Here is an 18,368-nt window from a genome sequence, read left to right as displayed (position 1 = left end):
AGACCTCAAATAAAAAATAATAATAACCTTCCATGAGATAAAAACACTTCATAGATAGTGATTGTTATTATCATATTGGATTGCCAGCAAAACATGCCTTCCATAGTTGAATTCTTGGTGAGTTTGTGCAGCTATTTTAAATATATTTATTGGGTTCAACTAAAACCATCCTCTGTTCTTTATCCTGTTCAGACTCCATAGTTACACAAGCATGAAGCATTTTCTGGGAAATTCCTGTGAGTTTCATTTAAATTCCTAATCTTGATATTTGTTAAAGATTTTGTCTTGACAGTGAAACCAGATTTTCTTGATCTTGTTCTTTTCCTGTTAAAATACTGCATCCCCTTTTGGCAGGTTCAGTTTTCTTAATTCCAACTGATGCATGCCATTTGACCTTGTTGCTTACCTTAAAGCTGGGAACAACAGTCCATTCTGAGATAACAGAATCAAATGATCCTTTCCTTAAATTGGTTAAGTTTGCTTGCATAGAATGTCAGCTTTTTTATACCTTGGTTGCAAAATTCATGGTTGTGATTCTTCTTCTGTCATATCCGCTCATGATTTTTTTGCAAACTTTTTTCCTGATTCCCACTAAACAGTAAACACATGCAGTTCATTACATTCTATAACCCAGATATGCTTTTACATTGTGGATGTTGTTTACAGGCTGCTCAATTATTTGATTCTAAAACCAAGGTCTACTACTGGCCATGGCGGTTGGCAGAACTGGAAAAGGCTACACAGATTTCATGGAGCAGGTGTGTATTGAAAACAAAAAACTATTCATTATACTATATCATTCAGTCATAGGCCAAAATTCCCACCATTGCTGGTCCGGTAAACTAGTGCAGTCAAAGCAACACTCTTGCTCGGTTGATGTCAAAGAAGTTGATGCAGGTGCTCCTACAAGCTCTATTTCATCCTGATTAACGTAGTTCAGTCTCTCCATTTTTGTGTCTTCCACTTGTTGTTCTTGAACAACTGGGCAGACAAATCCTGCATCGGATCCTCTGCTTTGTTTTACAGCGGCCTCTTTTCCCTTGTTATCTCCATTATCAGACTCACCTTCATTGCTGCTCTCCTCCCTCTGCTTCTCCAGTGACTCTGTTAACTTCTGCAACTGTTTACAAACATTGAAAGAAGCTACCTGGAGGTTACTACAATGAAAAGCTTGACTTCAGAAAAGGTAAAAACTCTTAATTCAAGCATGTATCTATCTAATACCTGTTTGACCAGCACTTGCTTCTCTTTCTTGAGATTCTCAAAGTTGGAAAGAAGCTTGTCATACTCTAACCTCATGGAACTGTATTCTCTCTCCAGCTGCTTAGACTTCCAGCGTGCTCTCTTGTTCTGGAACCATATAGCAACCTGACGAGGCTGCAAGCCAAGCTCCCTGGCCATCTGTAGCTTCTTCCTGGGCTCCAGCTTTGTCTGTGTCTCAAACATCATCTCCAGTGACTTGATTTGCTCTTCACTAAACCTCCTCTTCCTCTCATTCCCTTCCTTCACTCCAAGTTCAAAACCAAATGGATCTCCTTCATCCAAAGCAGAGAACTGATCCTCCCCACTCTCCATTTGAAGGTAAGAGTCACAGCTCCCTTCCCTCTTCCTTTCAGAATCCTTTGCAGAGATATATATATATATATATATATAATATATGGTATATATACTTGTATATGATCTGGGGAACTACATCTCTGTTGCTTATCAGTCTCTCTATCTGTTTCTCTCAATCTCTTTCTCTCTCTCTCTTTAGGTGGCAAAACTAGTCTTTTCTTTGTCTTTCTCTTCTCCCTGCCGTTCAGGTTCCCCCAACGAGCTCCCTAAAATGCTCTGCACCCGGTGGCTTTCATGGAATGTCTCGTTGGCTCATTGGAAGCTTTTCAACGGTAGGCTCCCGCGAAGACGGATTAATCCGCGGGACATTGTACCTGCCCAGGTGGCACGAATTTGGTCAGTCTCGCAAGCAACGACAAAAGACGCCAGGTATATTAAATTGTTAAAATGCGAGATAACAAATAAATAATTAATAAATTAGTGGTGACGTGTGCGTGTTGAACCAATAGCATCGATGGCGTGATGGTATGTGTCAGCTCTGGCACATTGCCGAATAAGCGTCAGACGCGTGTCTGTTAATGTGGAGGAGACCCTTGGACTGAAGACGAAGGTGGGGTTTTTGTGTGCGCTACGTGGCGGTGTTCTGGCGTGTTGGCCACCGTTGTGGGGTCCACGTTGTGTTTGGTGCCGAGTCCCCTCGGATCTTGTGTCGGCCCGACCGTCCTCATCTCCTTTCGACTCTGCGTTTGCCTCCTACCTCTCCACTGTTTTCTTTGAGATTCGTTCTTATCTTGATCTATATATATATATATATTAAATTCTAAATGGACAGTGGTCTATTCCAAGTTCCATCTGGATTAGAAATAACTTTTTTTATCAAAATTTAATCTATTATATATATATATATATATAATAATATAATAGGGTCCTGTTAAGATCTACTTTTTATTTATTTATTTTAATATAATACCTAACAATATTTATATATACATGGGAAATGGTAATATGAGGACGTTGTCTCTAATCTAGGGACATTCCTCTTATAATTGTTAGATCATCATCCAACAGTTGTCTATTTTTATGAGTAATGTATATTTTTCCAGTTTATAATTACTACAAGACACTATAGAACGCGTTTTGCACTGTTTATGATGATAGCCGTCGGATTATCATTCAACGGCTATTATGGATGTCCCTAGATTTAAAATCTAAAAACGTCCCTAGAATACTGGTTCTCAATATACATGTTAATGAAAAAAATGTTTTTATAAAGAACCTCTTTTAAATGAGTTTTATATTGTTTAGTTTCAAAACTATGGTATTTTTTAGTTCTAACCTATTATAATTTGATGTGTCATTAATTTCTGAGGACACATATCAGACTGTGATAGGTCAAAATCAGAGAATATCCTGGTTTCTGAAACTATGCAATATGAGCTCTTTTTAAATCACTCTTTGACTCCTTATCCTGATTTTGTAAATATTAGCTAATCTCTTCTACAGAAGTCATCAAATATATTTCTTCATTGAAATATTCATGAATTGTGAATGTATATAACTTCTACTGATGATTATAATAGAGAACATCCCCTGAAGTGGTGATGCCCTCATAATGGGGTTTCCTATGTTAGGTAGACATCTAAAGTTTAATTTTATAATTAGATAGGGAGGTTAAAGACTCATTGATATATGTGGGGGAGTTAAGAGGTGGGTGGTTGAAGAAAGAGATAAGCTTGGAATGTTTAGATATGAAGAAGAGGCAAAAAGGAAAGAGCTATCAGTGTAGGGTTGCTTTCAGCCCACCATTTTATGTGGACTCATTGAGACATTGCCATATTTTTCCTCTCATAACTCAGAGTCATGAGCTATCATTGTCAATGGGGAGGGTTTAGCTCATATGGACTTTGTTGTCCCACAAACAAAGGGCATGGCAATGGCGTCTTCTGGTTGATTGAGAGGGCCAAAGATTTCTTCTAGTTGCTGTCACTTCATTTGTGTGGATTTGATTATATTGTCAATCCAAACCCAATTAATTCCTTTATATTTTAAAAATGAAAAGGCATGTGATCCATTATCAAGACCAGAATAATTTAGAGATTGCTTCCTTCTTCTTCTTCTTCTTCTTCTTCTTCTGAGGATTACTGCTAGGATTTAAAGAGAATTAGGTTCAGGAGTGTTATTTTCTATCAAATATTGTACTGGGATTTGGATTTCAGAATTATGGGTTTCTCTCTCTCTCTCTCCTTTTTAATTTATTATTATTATTATTGGTTTAACTTGGGATTAGATGAGCACAGAGAAAAATGCTGAAAGGGATTTACATAAGCATCTGTGAGATTTTAAATCCATAATAAATGATATTTATAATTTGGTTGAACTTATGGTTATTGTTGTAATAGATCAGTGATAGTGCCATTAACTTTTGTTAGAAGGTTGAAAGTTCGTTTTTTTCCTAAAATATGATTGATGTGTGTGTGAAGTGACTTGTACATATTATAAAAAAATAAAAATTTTAAACAAAATAATAATAATAATAATAATAATAATAATAATAATAGTCTGAGGCTTTGTGTGTGTGTGTGTGAGGCTTTGTGTGTGTGTTCAAAATGCATGTTAAAAGCCAACGATCTTCGATCTCATTTGAGACACGGATTCGCTGATAGAAACTCTCACCGATGCATGAGATCTGATTCTCACTGAGCAGCATTTCGTGAGTCGTGAATAGTGTTTGGCAGACGAGTGGTCCCAGTCACGCTGACAGTGGCCTCGTCTCCCCACTGCTCCACCGAGACTTGCAGACATCCCCTGCCTTTAGTGGGCTTGCTCCCTGCCCTCTTCCCAAAAATGCATGTTAAAAAACAATGAGCTGTGCTTGGATAAGAGTTGCAAAATTAGACAGTGGGGGTCCTAAAAGGGGAGGTCTCTTATCCCTCCATTCTTTTCTTAACTTGGGGCACTGTGTTCATAAGAAGCATGTCTGGCACTAAAATCTTATTGAAAAATTACTTACACAAAATCCAGAAGTTTATTTTTAATTGAATCATAAAATCAAAATTTCATGAAAATCAAACCTCAAATCAGTTTCTTCATCAATTAACTATATATGGACAGTTAATGTGGATTTAATTTTGGAATTATAACTTTTGCAAAGATTGAACCAAGCGAAACTATATATATATATATATATATATATACATTGTTTAGATAGATGGAATGTTCAAGCATCAACCAATTGCTAATGAAAACCTTTCTTTTATTTAACTATGAAGTATATAGATTGATCCACTACTGTAATTATATACTCCATATATATATATTAACAAATTGAATAAATCATATTTATTAAAAAAAAAAGGACAAGTGAACCATTAGCATCACACAAGAACAATAAAAAAGCAAGTACAGCAGTACATTAAGAGTGGAAGGAAAAAGATCTTAAAACCAAAGACGGATATCTTTCTGTATATCATCATTATCCTACTCAATAATTAATTCGGTCATAAAATATTAATATTAAAGTGTTGATTCAAGAGGATGGTACAAAGTAAATTTACTAATTAATTAATTTACCTTTCATGTGTTGTGAATAATAACATATTAGTAACACCTTGATCCTTACTTACTCATAAAAACACTAGCCAAACACAGACTTGAAAATCAGATTATTTATTTAACTTTAGTTGAGATACTTTTTCCGTTTTAAAATACATGTCGTTTTCAGAAAGAAAAAAAAAATCTAAAATAGTTGTCGTTTTACAATATCAACGTAATATTTATTTATTTTTTTCAATTATATTTATAGTCCAAAAAAGAGGAATAGTTTAGTAATTTAATTATTTTTAATGTTAAAATTTAGATAATTTAATGATATCTTTAATTTTTGTGCAACATCCCTGAATGATATGTATTTAGGAACAAAGAGAATATCATTAGTGTATATACATTTATTAATTTCCTTTATTTTTAAAAATACTAGGCCGTTTATTAGCGTTGATTGAGATCATGAATGCTATTCATCATGTTCTCAATATCTAGAATTTAATGAATCTATTTTATCTTGCACTCATTAAAGTTATGGAGGTGTTTAGTGATGAGTTTTAGAACAGACAAATTCATTAATTAGTATGTTCAAACTCATTTTAGAAAATAACGCGCGCGCGCGCACACACACACACATATATATATATATATATGAGTTAAAACTTGAATACCACTTATAACAAGACGCTTTATTACAACCTAAATATTTATGATTTCAAGTTATGTTTCCTATGGACTAATCATAATATTAAAAAAAGCAATATACTACTCCCTCCATTCCATTCCAAAATAGATAATGTTTAGAAATATTGCACAAAAATTAAAAATATCATCAAATTTTTTAAAATTTAATATAAAATCAATCAAATTCTTAAAGTATTTTTTTTGGAACCATATATTTTATTTAGAACTATGAATATTACTCTTTTTATGCATATAACTTAAAAAATTGAATTTTACATATTGTTTTAATATGATAAAACGACAACTATTTTAAAATAATTTTTTTAAAACAACTTGTATTTCATAATTGAGGGAGTAATGATTTTCATGATAATTGTAAATTCAAATATATAACATTGATTTATAAACAGTAAAAACACACATTAAATTGACAATACTACACTACCTACTCATTTTACTCTACAACAGTGACTATTTAATTGTTTATACACTAGTCTTATACATCAATAGTAAAAAAACTTTGATATCACATGATTTTTGGTTTCGAAGTAGTTTTATCATCCACATCATACCTTTCACTTGTGCATTTCATTAGAGTTTTTAATAAATTGAAAATGAATCAACACCAACTTGTTTAGATTCTGAAAAATCTTGAAATCCAACTTATATATACAAACTTCAGATTTTGTTTTGACTTTGAACATCCTTCAAGAAAACAAGCTAAATGATTCATGCCATGTTCTTTTCTTTTCTTTTCTAAATGTATACAGAGACAATCAGGGAAAAGAACAACATTATTAACAAAAGATAACCCTTCAACATTAGGATAAGAAAAACCATTACTCAAGTAAATCCAATAAATTAACATTACAACAATATAAAGCTCTCCAAACAAAATTAAAAAAAAAAAGGAGAAAAAACATTGTCTCATCTCCACAGATTTAACAAAACTTGATCCTCACCCTTGTGAGAAGAAAAAACACACACACACACACACACACACAATAGTGTGAATGAATCATGAGAAGGTCTATGTAATTTTCACAGGTATACTACAAGCAATGAAAGTAATCAGAAAACCAAAGGTTAAAACTCTCATCATGCGTCATCTTGTACTTTTACCATCTGCCTCACATCTTCATTTTCGACAAAAAAGAAAACTCTAGAAAAAAGTTGCAGATACACACAAAGAGACCACTCATGAAATTAGAATGCATGAGAAACAGTGAGAAGAAAAACTCAGACAAATGTCTTGGCACAGAGTTCAAGACTCCAAAGTCCAAAACCAAATCAAGCCAGCCAGTTTTTAAAACAAAATATGAAGTTTGCAAGCAAAACCCTAAAACCTTAAAAGAACTATACCTCACATGTGGCAAGCCTCAAATCTCATTAATGGAGTTCAAGAGTGAAAAATAATGGAGTGATAATGAATCATGAAGACAAAAGATCTATATAGAGCTCTCACTCATATCAGTTTATAAGTACATGATCATTTTTTCTTATATATTTTTTTAACGTAGAAAACTATACAAGTAGATATAAATAAATCTAAAGGAAGAGAGTCAAGTCAAACTTTTTAAGGTCAAAAAAAGTTTTTGTTCATGAGAAAGGAGAAATTGAAGGGCCTAGGGAAAGGGAGAAAGATGTTTGTGGTTGTGCGGAGCTTTATCTCTAGAGGTCAAGGAAAGTGTGGTCCTCCGTGATATCATATAAAACTTCATGATCAATCTTGGAAGGTGAATGAAAAAAAGAAAGAAAGAAGAGATCAAAACTGTGCATAGATTCTTGAGTAATGGATGAGCAAGGCAGCAAACCCTTCCTTGGAATGCTCAACAAATTAACAAGAGAAATCACTACCAAACAAGAACAATGCAGTCTTTATAAAAAAGAAAAGAAAAAAGAAAAAAAAGAGAAGCTCATAATGAAAACCTTTTTCTTTACATCATGACACCAGATCTTCTGCTGCAGTTTTGTTAGCAAATAACAACTACTGAGTTATATTAACAAATGATAAATAAAACAAGAATATCTACAAGAAAAGAAGAAGGACAAGAAGAAGAACAGACCTGAGGATAAATCTCTGAGAAGAGAGGAGAGGAGAGGAGGGGAGAGAGATGGAAAGATAGAAACATGGAAGCTTTGTTGCTTGGGGGGAATGAAGCCTGGTCCGAGGTCTATCATAAACTCATGATGATGATGATGAGAAAACTTTGCAGAGAGGAAAAAGAGAATCCTCGAGCCAGACAACATTCCCCTCAATAGAAAAGCATCCTTCTCTTTCTCTCTTACTTACTCCCATGACTCACGGCTTCTTTCAAGGGGGTTTGGCCTGGTTATAGAGAGCTAGAGAAGAGGAGAGAGAGAAGGTAAACAACACAAGACTGGTCTGCTTATCATGAATGAAATGATTACCATCTTGTGCAGATGAAGAGGTGGAGATAATTAATAACAAGGGTTGAAGAAGAGATGTAGATTATTAAAAAAAAAAATAAAAGACAAGAGAAAGCTATACAGCTGGGTTTTGGGTCTAAGAAATGACTACGACTTCATGCAACCACTCCTTCATTTTCTCTTTCTTCTTTATGGTGAGTTAATAGATATTGTTGTCATGTTCTTTCCTATCTCTGACAGTCATAAATAAGAGAGAGAGAGAGAGAGAGAGAAGGTGAGAAAAGAATCAATAACAAATAATAATAATATTAAACTAGTTTTGTTTGCAGACATGAGTTGGAGTAGTTGGCTTCTTTGCTCTTCCCCATAACACATTTTGATTTTACTTGTTTGGTTATTAATCTTTGTTTGAATGAGTTTTTGATTCTAATGACTGAATTGAATGGGACTTTGTTTGTTAATCTTTGTTTGAATGAGTTTTTTATTCTAATGACTGAATTGAATGGGACTTTGTTTGGTCACGCACTTGTTTCAAGAGAATTCTTCTTAGTGATTGTCTTAACACTTGATGGCATTGCATCATTTATATGGTTCCCATCATGGCTAGTTACCGGAGTTAACTTTGGTGCAATGAAACACAGGAAGAGACTTGAGTTGAATTAACTTGAACATCTTGTCAAACATCTAATCTTGTCAACCTCTCACTTTGTGTTTCTTTTTGAGTTCAAAATGATACAGCTATAAACCTACAAGTCAACAACTTTCAGCTTCTTGGGGCACCACAATATGTCCCTTTGATCTTTCCTCTTTCACATGAGATAAAGTTTTACTGCTATAGATAGACACATTCTTAGTCTAAATTTCTCGATTTTAACTTAATATTATTTAAGTATTTATTTTATCTTATGTAATTCATCTTCTTTAATTTGTTTTTGAAGTTTCAACTTTCCCACTCATTGAGACAATGAGATATGTTTTTATGTCCGTTTCTTCTATCCTTCTTTCACTACAACCAAACACATGATGAGCCTGATCATTTGGGGAAGAAAGAAAGATAGAAAGAAATGAAGAAGAGAAAAGAAATTTCTATTTCTTTTGATGTCTGTTGAGTGCTTGTCAAAGCGCCCACTTTCTACTCATACTTAGACTTGTGGTCCTTACTCATTGTTTCTTGTTTTATCGCTCTATTTTTCAAATATATATATATATATAGATATACATTTATATTTGACATCAATTACTTTCCAATTTTGTCAAAGTTATGACAAAACTAATCCTTATCTTACTTAAAGTTCTTTTATTATCAAAGAGAATGAATGTTCTAAGCTTGCTTTTTTCTCTCCCTATATGCAAAGTGAACTCTAATTACTCATTAGTATGTGAGGATTATTCAATCATAAAAAATAATCCTTGTTTTGTTAACACTAAATAAAAAATTAATCAAGTAATAATCAAACCAAGAGACAAGATTGAGAATGCCACTTTCAAGCCGTGCAATCATACCAGTTGGCATTCATGTGGTTTGGTCTCTTTTTATCTCATGTGTCCTCATTGGAAGCTTTCATGTGGTACTACACACAGTTCACTCTTTTGAACAAGTGATCACTAATTCACATATACATATATATATATATATATAATATAAATCAATAAGTATTCCTTAGCTGTTGTTCATTAGCCATGTTTTACACGCCCAATTTATATTCACAACCCATTATTATTCATGTATTAAAAACTTAATTAACATTTATTAGCAACAAAATAATAATAATAATAATAATAATAATAAAGTACAGAGATAGAGTTAAAAAAGAGTGGCACGGAATCCCAAAGGAGCAGTAGCAATGCGTGGGAATTGGGTACCATTAAAGAAAGACATGTGTGCAGACCTGGCCAAAACTAAAAGCCTGGAGATGTAGCAAGAGTTGTTGAAAAGAAGCCACCCTCTCATTAATATAAAAACCTCACTTTATTCATCTTCTTGTACTATTTCATCACCATTCACCACCACCCAGTTCTTGTTTTCCTTCCTCACTGTTTATTCACATCCAATATCAATCAAGATTAAAATTATATTATTAATATAAATTTTTTATAAAAATATTCAAACTTATTGTAATATATTAGAAACTAACTCAAAGTTTCAAACACTGAGTAAGGCATTGTTGCTTAAAGTTTAAATACAGAGGTTAAGCACAGGTGGGTAGATGATGATAATAATAAATAATATCTGATCGTGGGTGTTAATTTGCAATTCAAACTTTATGTAATCAGGAAAAAATATCTTAATTTTTTAATAACATAAATAAATTATAATTTTATTAAAAGAAAAGGACATAATAAATATTGAAAAAAAAACAGTACCAAAAATATCATTTTGTAGACACATTTGATAGTGAATTTATATAAAAAAAAAAGTAAAAAACTGGTACGAATCACCAGACTCATAAGAAAATACAGATTTTTTTTTAAAAAAAAATTACTACAGTTATTTACTCGTGGGGCCCGTCTGGCATGTTTAAATGAGAAGAAAAATATAACAATTAACACTCTCCTTTCAATGCAATGAATAAGTATGGTCCCATTCATCAAAACACTGAGCCAGGCCAGGCCAGGCCAGGCCAGCCCCCACTCTTTGGATCTCGGCACTAGAGACCAAACACGCGCACCCGCCGCGCGCGCGCTCGCATGTGAGTAAACGCGACCCGCGCAGCGGCCGCGCCGGAGCCGTGCCAAATGAATAACCAAGCTCTGATAACCAGAGACACATCAAGCACACTGCACTGCACTACACTACAATACACTACTCTGGTGTTTGTGTGTGAGTTGAAAACTTGAAGCTTGGAACTTGGAAACATGGAAAAAACCATTCACAATCTCTGTCCAAGTCTTCGTGGCCCGGAATCCCAAAAACAGAGTACACAGTGAGAGCCATTGGATTTGGTCCCATATAATAACAACACTTGTCTGGTGTCCCTACTACAAGACTAAGAGGGGTTGTTGACAAAGTACTCACCCTGCCATTAATGTCAAGCCTTTTACAACGTGATTCACAGTACTCTCTCTCTCTCTCTCTCTCTGTGCTCTGTTTCTGTGAAAATGTCAATCTCTTGCTTTATGTTGACTCTGCTTCATTTCATGGTGATGTCCAACAGTAGAAGTTTTTAAGTACAAGATGGAATGATAATCTAATCTCTCTTCTCGCTCTTTTTCTCTTTTTTACTTTTTCTAAGTTTTCCTAAGTTCTTAACTCATGTTCTTTTTAGGTTGATGATGTGTTTGATTATATATATCATTATCTATTTATATGAGTTCAATACTAGAGAGGAGAAAGAGGACATTTGCCTTTACAATTACTCTCTCAATTGCTCTAAAGGTCTTTGTCTTGAATTGATATTCCAGTGTACATCATTGTGCATGATATTTAGCCTAACTTTCTATTTCCTTTTGGGCCTCCTTTCTTTTCATTGATGGACTTATCAAGGCTTCTTCTAGGTGCTACTTTTGAATGCTTTTTCTTCAAGTGTCTTTGTTTTTTTGTGGACTTTTTTGGGTTTCCGTACTCTAAGAAGCCATATTTATTTATTTATTTATTAATCTTAAACATTTTAATATGATATATTAATTAGATACGAGTACCTAACTCAATCATAGTGCAGAGCGTTGAGGTGTCAATTTATGGTACCTGCCAAATAAGTCTGGTTAGACAGTGAGAAGAGCTGGAATTAAATAGATTGATCCATTTATTTGACTTGAAAAAATAAAAAATCTAGTTATGCTGTTTGTTAATCTATTAATCCATGGCAAAAATTCATAAGTACTTATTTTATATTAAGTAAATAGTACTAGTAAATAAGTTCCAATTATTAGATTGTTTAGATTTAGTATACAGTTTTAATAGTTTATTTATAAACGGTTGCTAAGGTCACTTTATGTCTAAATCCTTAAAGCATTTAATAATGGGCCAAATTCAAATTGAGTATAAACCTTTGCCAATTTTATAATGGGCCAAATTCAATTGAGTATAACTATTGTGCAATTGAATTTGTTCACGCTATCGTATAACATTGGTTGAGATAAATGATTTGTCTTTTTTTTTTTAATCAATGTGTAATTTGTTAATTGTTAATTTCAACTGTACTAAATAATCCTTGCAATTGTGAAAATAACTTGGAAAAACCTCCATTATGTAGATATAACTTTTGGTCAAGGACACATACTGTAGTCAAATAGTAATCAAGATCACTAAAACAGACAATATATATAGTAGGGTTTTTCTATATATATATATATATATATATATATATATATATATATCTATTTTGTTTTTTTTTAATTCAGAATCTCTCATCTATGGAGAAACATAGTTCTTACTAAAAATATAAATTAGTTCAAAAATTTATAAAATAAGTTTAATGAAACAGATAATCAATACTTGGCAAATAAACACAATTATTACAACACAAAAAATATTCCATTTCATGGTTTAGAGATATATTAGAACATAATCTTGAATTTTAAAGTGCTTTTTTTGATTCTAAGCTAATTCTAAAATTATTTATATGTTTTTTTAGACCCACTCAGTACTTTCTAGATAATTCATTATAGACCTCCATCGTGTTCTAGATTTTTTAAGTGAGAAATCAATTGATTACACTGACACAATGTCTACTCAGCGTCTTACGGAGTACTATCCTCTCCTGACATTATAAGTCATTTCTTAGCTATAACACGGTGGATTTTGCCAACTCAACGACTTCTTTTCTTCAATTTTTTGTTTTCTATTATTCGTCTTATGATTGTCTCCTAGTTTTTTGTTTTGCTTTTTTCTCCCTTTTTTGTTGTTGTTGTTGTTTTTTTCCTTGGTATTAGTTTAGTTTGTTGTTTATGTTTTTATTGTTAGTTTATTATATGTTTTTTAAAATAAATTATAATTTATTCATTTTTATAAAAATATAAATATAATATAAAATATTATCAGTTCAATTACGTGTACATTTTAGAATTACCAATGGCACTAATGGGGCCAAAAAAGCAAAAAAAGCACTCACTTTTATCGCAAAAAGCGTTGTGGTTTTAAGTAGCTTGTGAGATTAATAATGCTCTCCTTGTCAAGTACCACCAAGAGGAGTACTCATCACAAACACTAGGAAAAATTCCAAGATCCTTCACTTTAGAAATACAACTTCGTACGGCTTTATGCAATTTGCATGATGGATATGATCTTCTTTCCTTATCTTTGGAGAAAGTAGGGGTTGAGAGCAAAGCCCCCACAAAAAAAAGGTTTCCTTGTAGTGGCCTCAATTCCAATTTTCTTGATCAAGATTGGTGTGAGAATGACTTTAAAATACTTAGCCATTTTATTCCACTAATTCAATATGTGGCTTATTTTTGTCCTAAAATAGAGCAAAACTCTAGCTACTTGATAAAGATTTATTTCTTTACAGACTTGTTTCATCAAAATAATTAATTACAAGGACCACTTTTTTTTTCAAAGAAATAAAAAGAATTTATGGTGGTAGGAATGGGTTGCTATAGACCATAATTAAACACAAGGAATTTTTTTATTATAATGAAAAAGTGGTTGTTACATCAACAAGTGGGAATGTTTATAGTAATTTTGCCATTTATCGTTATCAAAAGAATAATCAATTACAAAGTTCACTCTTTTCATGATACGTGTTTTAATTTGATAGAATAATAAAAACAACTATATAGTACTGTTTTCCTTTTTCTCTTATTGAACAAACATTTGATCACAAAATTAACCAATTGACATCATGGTTGAGCAAGCTTTTAGCATAAAAGAACAATCAAGTATCACTCTTTAAACACTAACAATAATTTATAATAACCCCACTTGATTTCCCATCTTGAATTTCTCTAATGTTTGCTATATATATATATATATATATATATATATATATATATATATATATATATATATATATATATATATATATATATATATTAAATTTTTTCTTTCAGAATATAGACAAGCCATGAATTCATTTTATTCTGTTTACCTCTTATTATAGAAGTGGTCATATATATATATATATATATATATATATATATATATATATATATAAATCAAAGCAGTAGTACTATTCCAATCTTACCATTGTCATAGCCATATATATAAAGAGTAAGCAAACCTTCGGTTCATCATATAATATACATATATATATTATCTAAAAAAGGAAAAAAGAAAAAAAGAAAAAAGCACACACACTAGTAACATGAGCATGCATGAAAATACACAAAAACATATATATATAGTTCTCCTGAAGAACATGATATATAGCTAGGGTTGCATGCATGGTGGATTAATCAGTTAATACTCCATCAAGCTCTGAAACATCCAGCGAGTGGAAGATGATGATGATGATGGTGATGGTGATGATGGTGGTGGTGGTGGTGGTGGGTGGCAGAGGCGGCGGAGGAGTTTTCACGGTCAATGAGACGGCGGACGTTACGGAAGTCATCGACGTGGCAGGGGATGGTGATGGCTCCATTATGTTGGAAGCCATACTCATCTTCAGCCTCCTTCAGAAGGTTGGCAAACAAAGGATGGTTCAAGTACTTCACTGGCACAACAAAGCGTTGCTGTTGGTCTTCTTTGTTACCAACCCTGATGGCCATGCAACCCTTTGGCAGCACCTTCTTCACCATTTGATTATATGTGCACTGATAACTAAAATTAGTTAGCAATGGAGAGGTTTTAATTTGTGTTTGAGTGAGTGTGTTTTTTATATGTGTGTGTATATGATGAAGAGATTAAAGAGAGAGAGGTGGTGGGCTCTGGGGATCATTATGGTGGTGAGGAAAAGGATGGAGATGGGATTGCATGTTGTGGTTTTGCTTTTTCTTTTTCTTTTTGCTTTTTGTTTGTGATTTACTTTGGATGCAAGGGAACTAAGAATGAACATGATGATGATGGATGGCTAGCTAGAATTAAGATTTTGTTAGTAATTAATTAAATTGGGATAATGAATTTAAATTCAGTCTTTTTATTAACACTAGATAATTAAATAGATTGACATAAATGTGTTGGATATACAGAGATATTTTACGAATGTAATATTTGGTGTGAAAATGGCTTTTATGATAAATCATAAAAGATAGGATGGTCTTTTTAAAGTGGGGTTTCAAGAATCAGGGTGGATAATATATATATACTTTCTTTGTTAAAAAAAAAGGTAATAAAATATCTCTGTTACAATCAGTTGGTTCAACTATTATATAATAGTAATATATATATAAATACCATGTGGCACAACTGTCACATCAGTTGTGGAGCTAAAACTAACCCAAAAAATAAAAAAATCAAATTTTTTTTTATAATATTATTATCGTAAAAGTTCTTCAAAAAGGTTACACATTACAAATTTTTGGGTTGATTTTTGTTAGTTTTATGATGAACAAATGCATAAAAAAAATAAAAATAGTAGTCACAATTTGTGGAGACATGAGACTGAAAATTTGGTACATTAGCCAACGACTTAAGAAGTGTTTCTTACGTGAAAATAAATGAGTAAACAATTAAAAAAACACACACAAATGCAAGAAAATATATATAGATATATATTTTTTGAAATAATATGAATAAACCACAAATTTATTAAAAATTGAAAAAACATAACATACAAGTCTGAAATACAAGAACATATTCAAACAGATATACTAAATGATAGATATGAAAAAGAGGAAGCATTGAAATACTGTATATGTGATCCATTAATTCCAACCCTCCAGAGTTTCAAGCTGATAATTAAGGACTGATTGCAGCTGCACAGAACTCTTCAAAGCTGATATTGTTTTGGTAGGCATTAATAAGTAAACACTAATTAAAACAGCATGTTTTTAAAAGATCAATTGGAGCGTGAATCACAAAGATTAATTGATCAATGGAATCAAAATGTATATATAAAACAGTCTACAAATGAAATTTGCTGCAAATTGACATAATGATTCACTCAACAAAAAGAAGGCAGCTGCTAGCCATTTAGATAAAGCTAAACTGTTGTTCAATCAGAACCAAAATATGATGCCTTCTATTGGAATGAGATTGGGGATTCGGTGGTCTCTACAGTTAGGTATTTCTTTAATAATAATGTTATGTCTTGTTCTTGGGGTAGAACTCATATTGCTTTGTTTCCCAAATCTGCTAATCCCAGATGCCCTGCTGACTATCGTCCTATTTCTTTATGTAATGTGCGCTATAATTAATTTCTAAAATTCTTGCTAATCGGCTGAAAGATATCTTGCCTAAGTTGATTGGCAAAGAACAATGTGGTTTTGTTCATGGTCGGTCTCCCTTTGATAACATTATTACCCTTCAAGAAGTGGCCCATTCAATTGATAATGGTCTTAACCCCCCTAGGATGTTGGTTAAGCTAGATATTGCTAAAGCTTACGACACTATGAGCTGGTCTGCAATTCTTGCTACTTTGGCTAAAATGGGGTTTCTTAGTAGATGGATTGGTTGGATCAAAACTTGTATCAGCTCTATTTCTTATGCTATTCTTATCAACAAAACTCCTTCTAAGTGGTTTACTGCCAGTAGAGGTATTCGGCAGGGAGATCCTTTATCTCCTTATCTTTTCATTCTTGTTGCCCAAAATCTCACAACAATGCTTAATTATGCCTTACATGCCAACTTGATTCCTGGTTTCAGCTCTAGACTTAACAACAACTTCAATCATCTAATGTATGCTGATGACCTGATTCTTATTACTATGGCATCTAGGAAATCTGCTAGAAATATCAATAGGTGTCTTAATTTCTATGGCAACATTACTGGGCAAAGGGTCAACAACCTCAAATCTGAAATTATTTTTCCTTCTAGATTTAATACTCATCTGGCCAATAGAATTTCAAAAATTTTAGATTTCAAGATTGATTCTTTTCCTGTCAAATATTTGGGCATTTTGGTTTCTCCAAAAAGGTTGGCACTCTCTTGTTTCAATGCTATGATTGACAAGATTGAGAAGTCAATTTTTTTCTGGAAGAGATCTAGAATATCTAAAGCAGGAAAGACCATCCTTATAAATTCTTCTGTAATGACAACTCCTTTGTATTACCTTTCGGTGTATCTTGTTCCTAATTTAGTTCTTGATCGCATTTCCAAAGCTGCTAGAGCTCTGTTTTGGGCCAAAGATAGCAATCGAAATGGCATCAGCTTAGTCAGTTGGAATGAGATTACTCTTAACCGTGCTGAGGGGGGGTCTATCAATTTGAAATTTGGGCCTTTCTAAAATATCCCTGATGGCTAAAAATGTTCTTCAAGTGCTTAATAAACATTCTGTTTGGTGGGTTGATCTGATGGTGCATAAATATGGTCCCTTTGATATTTGGAATGGTTCTATCCCAGCTAAGTGTTCTTGGTTCTACAGAGGTTTGTATCGTAATGCTCTACTAATTAGACCTTTCCTTTGGATGAATCACATTAATCCTGTTTTGACTTCTTTTTTGAATGATCCTTGGTATTTTGAAATCCCTATTAATCTCAAGCCGACTTTCTTAAATATGGACATTGATTATGGGGATTTCCAGATTAATGATCTTTTAGTGGACATTCACTGGAATCTTGATAGCTTACATACTGTGTTTGGAAATAATATTAATGATAACATTCTCTGCCAAAGTTCTGTAAATTATGAGAATAGCAATCACTGGGTTTGGTTTCCCAATTCCAAAGGATCTAAAGTTGCTAATAAGATTTACTCTTTTTTCAATCTTAGTAAGGGTCCTGCAGATTCTTGGGATGGTTGGGGAAAGATTTGGAGGCTCAAGGTGGCTCCTCGTGTCAAATATTTCACTTGGCTACTGTTGCATAATGCAGTCCAAACAATGGAATATTTGTACCATCTGAATCTGGGTCCCCAAACCATGTGCTCATTTTGCAACCTGCTTCCGGAGTCGGCTGAACACCTCTTTCTTAAATGCCACAAGTCTCAACAGATTTGGAATCTAACATGTTCGATCATTGGCAAGCATATTAACCTGTCACAGGGAATCTCTTCGGGGTATTGGTTGGATCAGGAGTTATCGGGCAATGATTCATATATCCAATCGGTGATTGCAGCTACAATTTGGTTCATTTGGAAAGCCCGGTGTAATCGTATTTTCAAAATGGAAGAACTTGATTGTCAACTGGTTTTGATTAGAGCCACGGGTCACGTCAGGGAGTA

The 18,368-nt window shown here is 33.0% G+C and overlaps 2 protein-coding genes across 3 annotated transcripts; both read right to left on the bottom strand.

The window, feature by feature from the left end:
- Positions 1–592: 592 nt before the first annotated feature.
- On the bottom strand, positions 593–1,830 carry LOC120259422 (homeobox-leucine zipper protein ATHB-7). 2 transcript variants are annotated; one of them, XM_039267021.1, is made up of 2 exons: positions 1,225–1,830; positions 593–1,147 (listed from the first exon to the last, which is right to left on the bottom strand). In XM_039267021.1, the coding sequence occupies exons 1-2, from the start codon at positions 1,573–1,575 to the stop codon at positions 797–799; spliced, it is 702 nt and encodes a 233-aa protein (XP_039122955.1). In that variant the 5' UTR covers positions 1,576–1,830; the 3' UTR covers positions 593–796. The 2 variants fall into 2 exon arrangements, with proteins under 2 accessions (XP_039122955.1, XP_039122956.1); XM_039267022.1 differs by having other exon boundaries at positions 593–1,120; positions 1,225–1,814.
- A 12,476-nt stretch (positions 1,831–14,306) lies between these two features.
- Positions 14,307–14,982, bottom strand: LOC120259333 (auxin-responsive protein SAUR32-like). Its single transcript, XM_039266923.1, has one exon. The coding sequence runs from the start codon at positions 14,845–14,847 to the stop codon at positions 14,521–14,523; it is 327 nt and encodes a 108-aa protein (XP_039122857.1). The 5' UTR covers positions 14,848–14,982; the 3' UTR covers positions 14,307–14,520.
- Positions 14,983–18,368: the final 3,386 nt, after the last annotated feature.

Source organism: Dioscorea cayenensis, chromosome 4 (genome assembly GCF_009730915.1).
Source record: "Dioscorea cayenensis subsp. rotundata cultivar TDr96_F1 chromosome 4, TDr96_F1_v2_PseudoChromosome.rev07_lg8_w22 25.fasta, whole genome shotgun sequence".
NCBI lineage: Eukaryota > Viridiplantae > Streptophyta > Magnoliopsida > Dioscoreales > Dioscoreaceae > Dioscorea > Dioscorea cayenensis.
The sequence above is the reverse complement of the archived record's forward strand: the minus strand, read 5'-3'. Positions and strand labels throughout refer to the sequence as shown.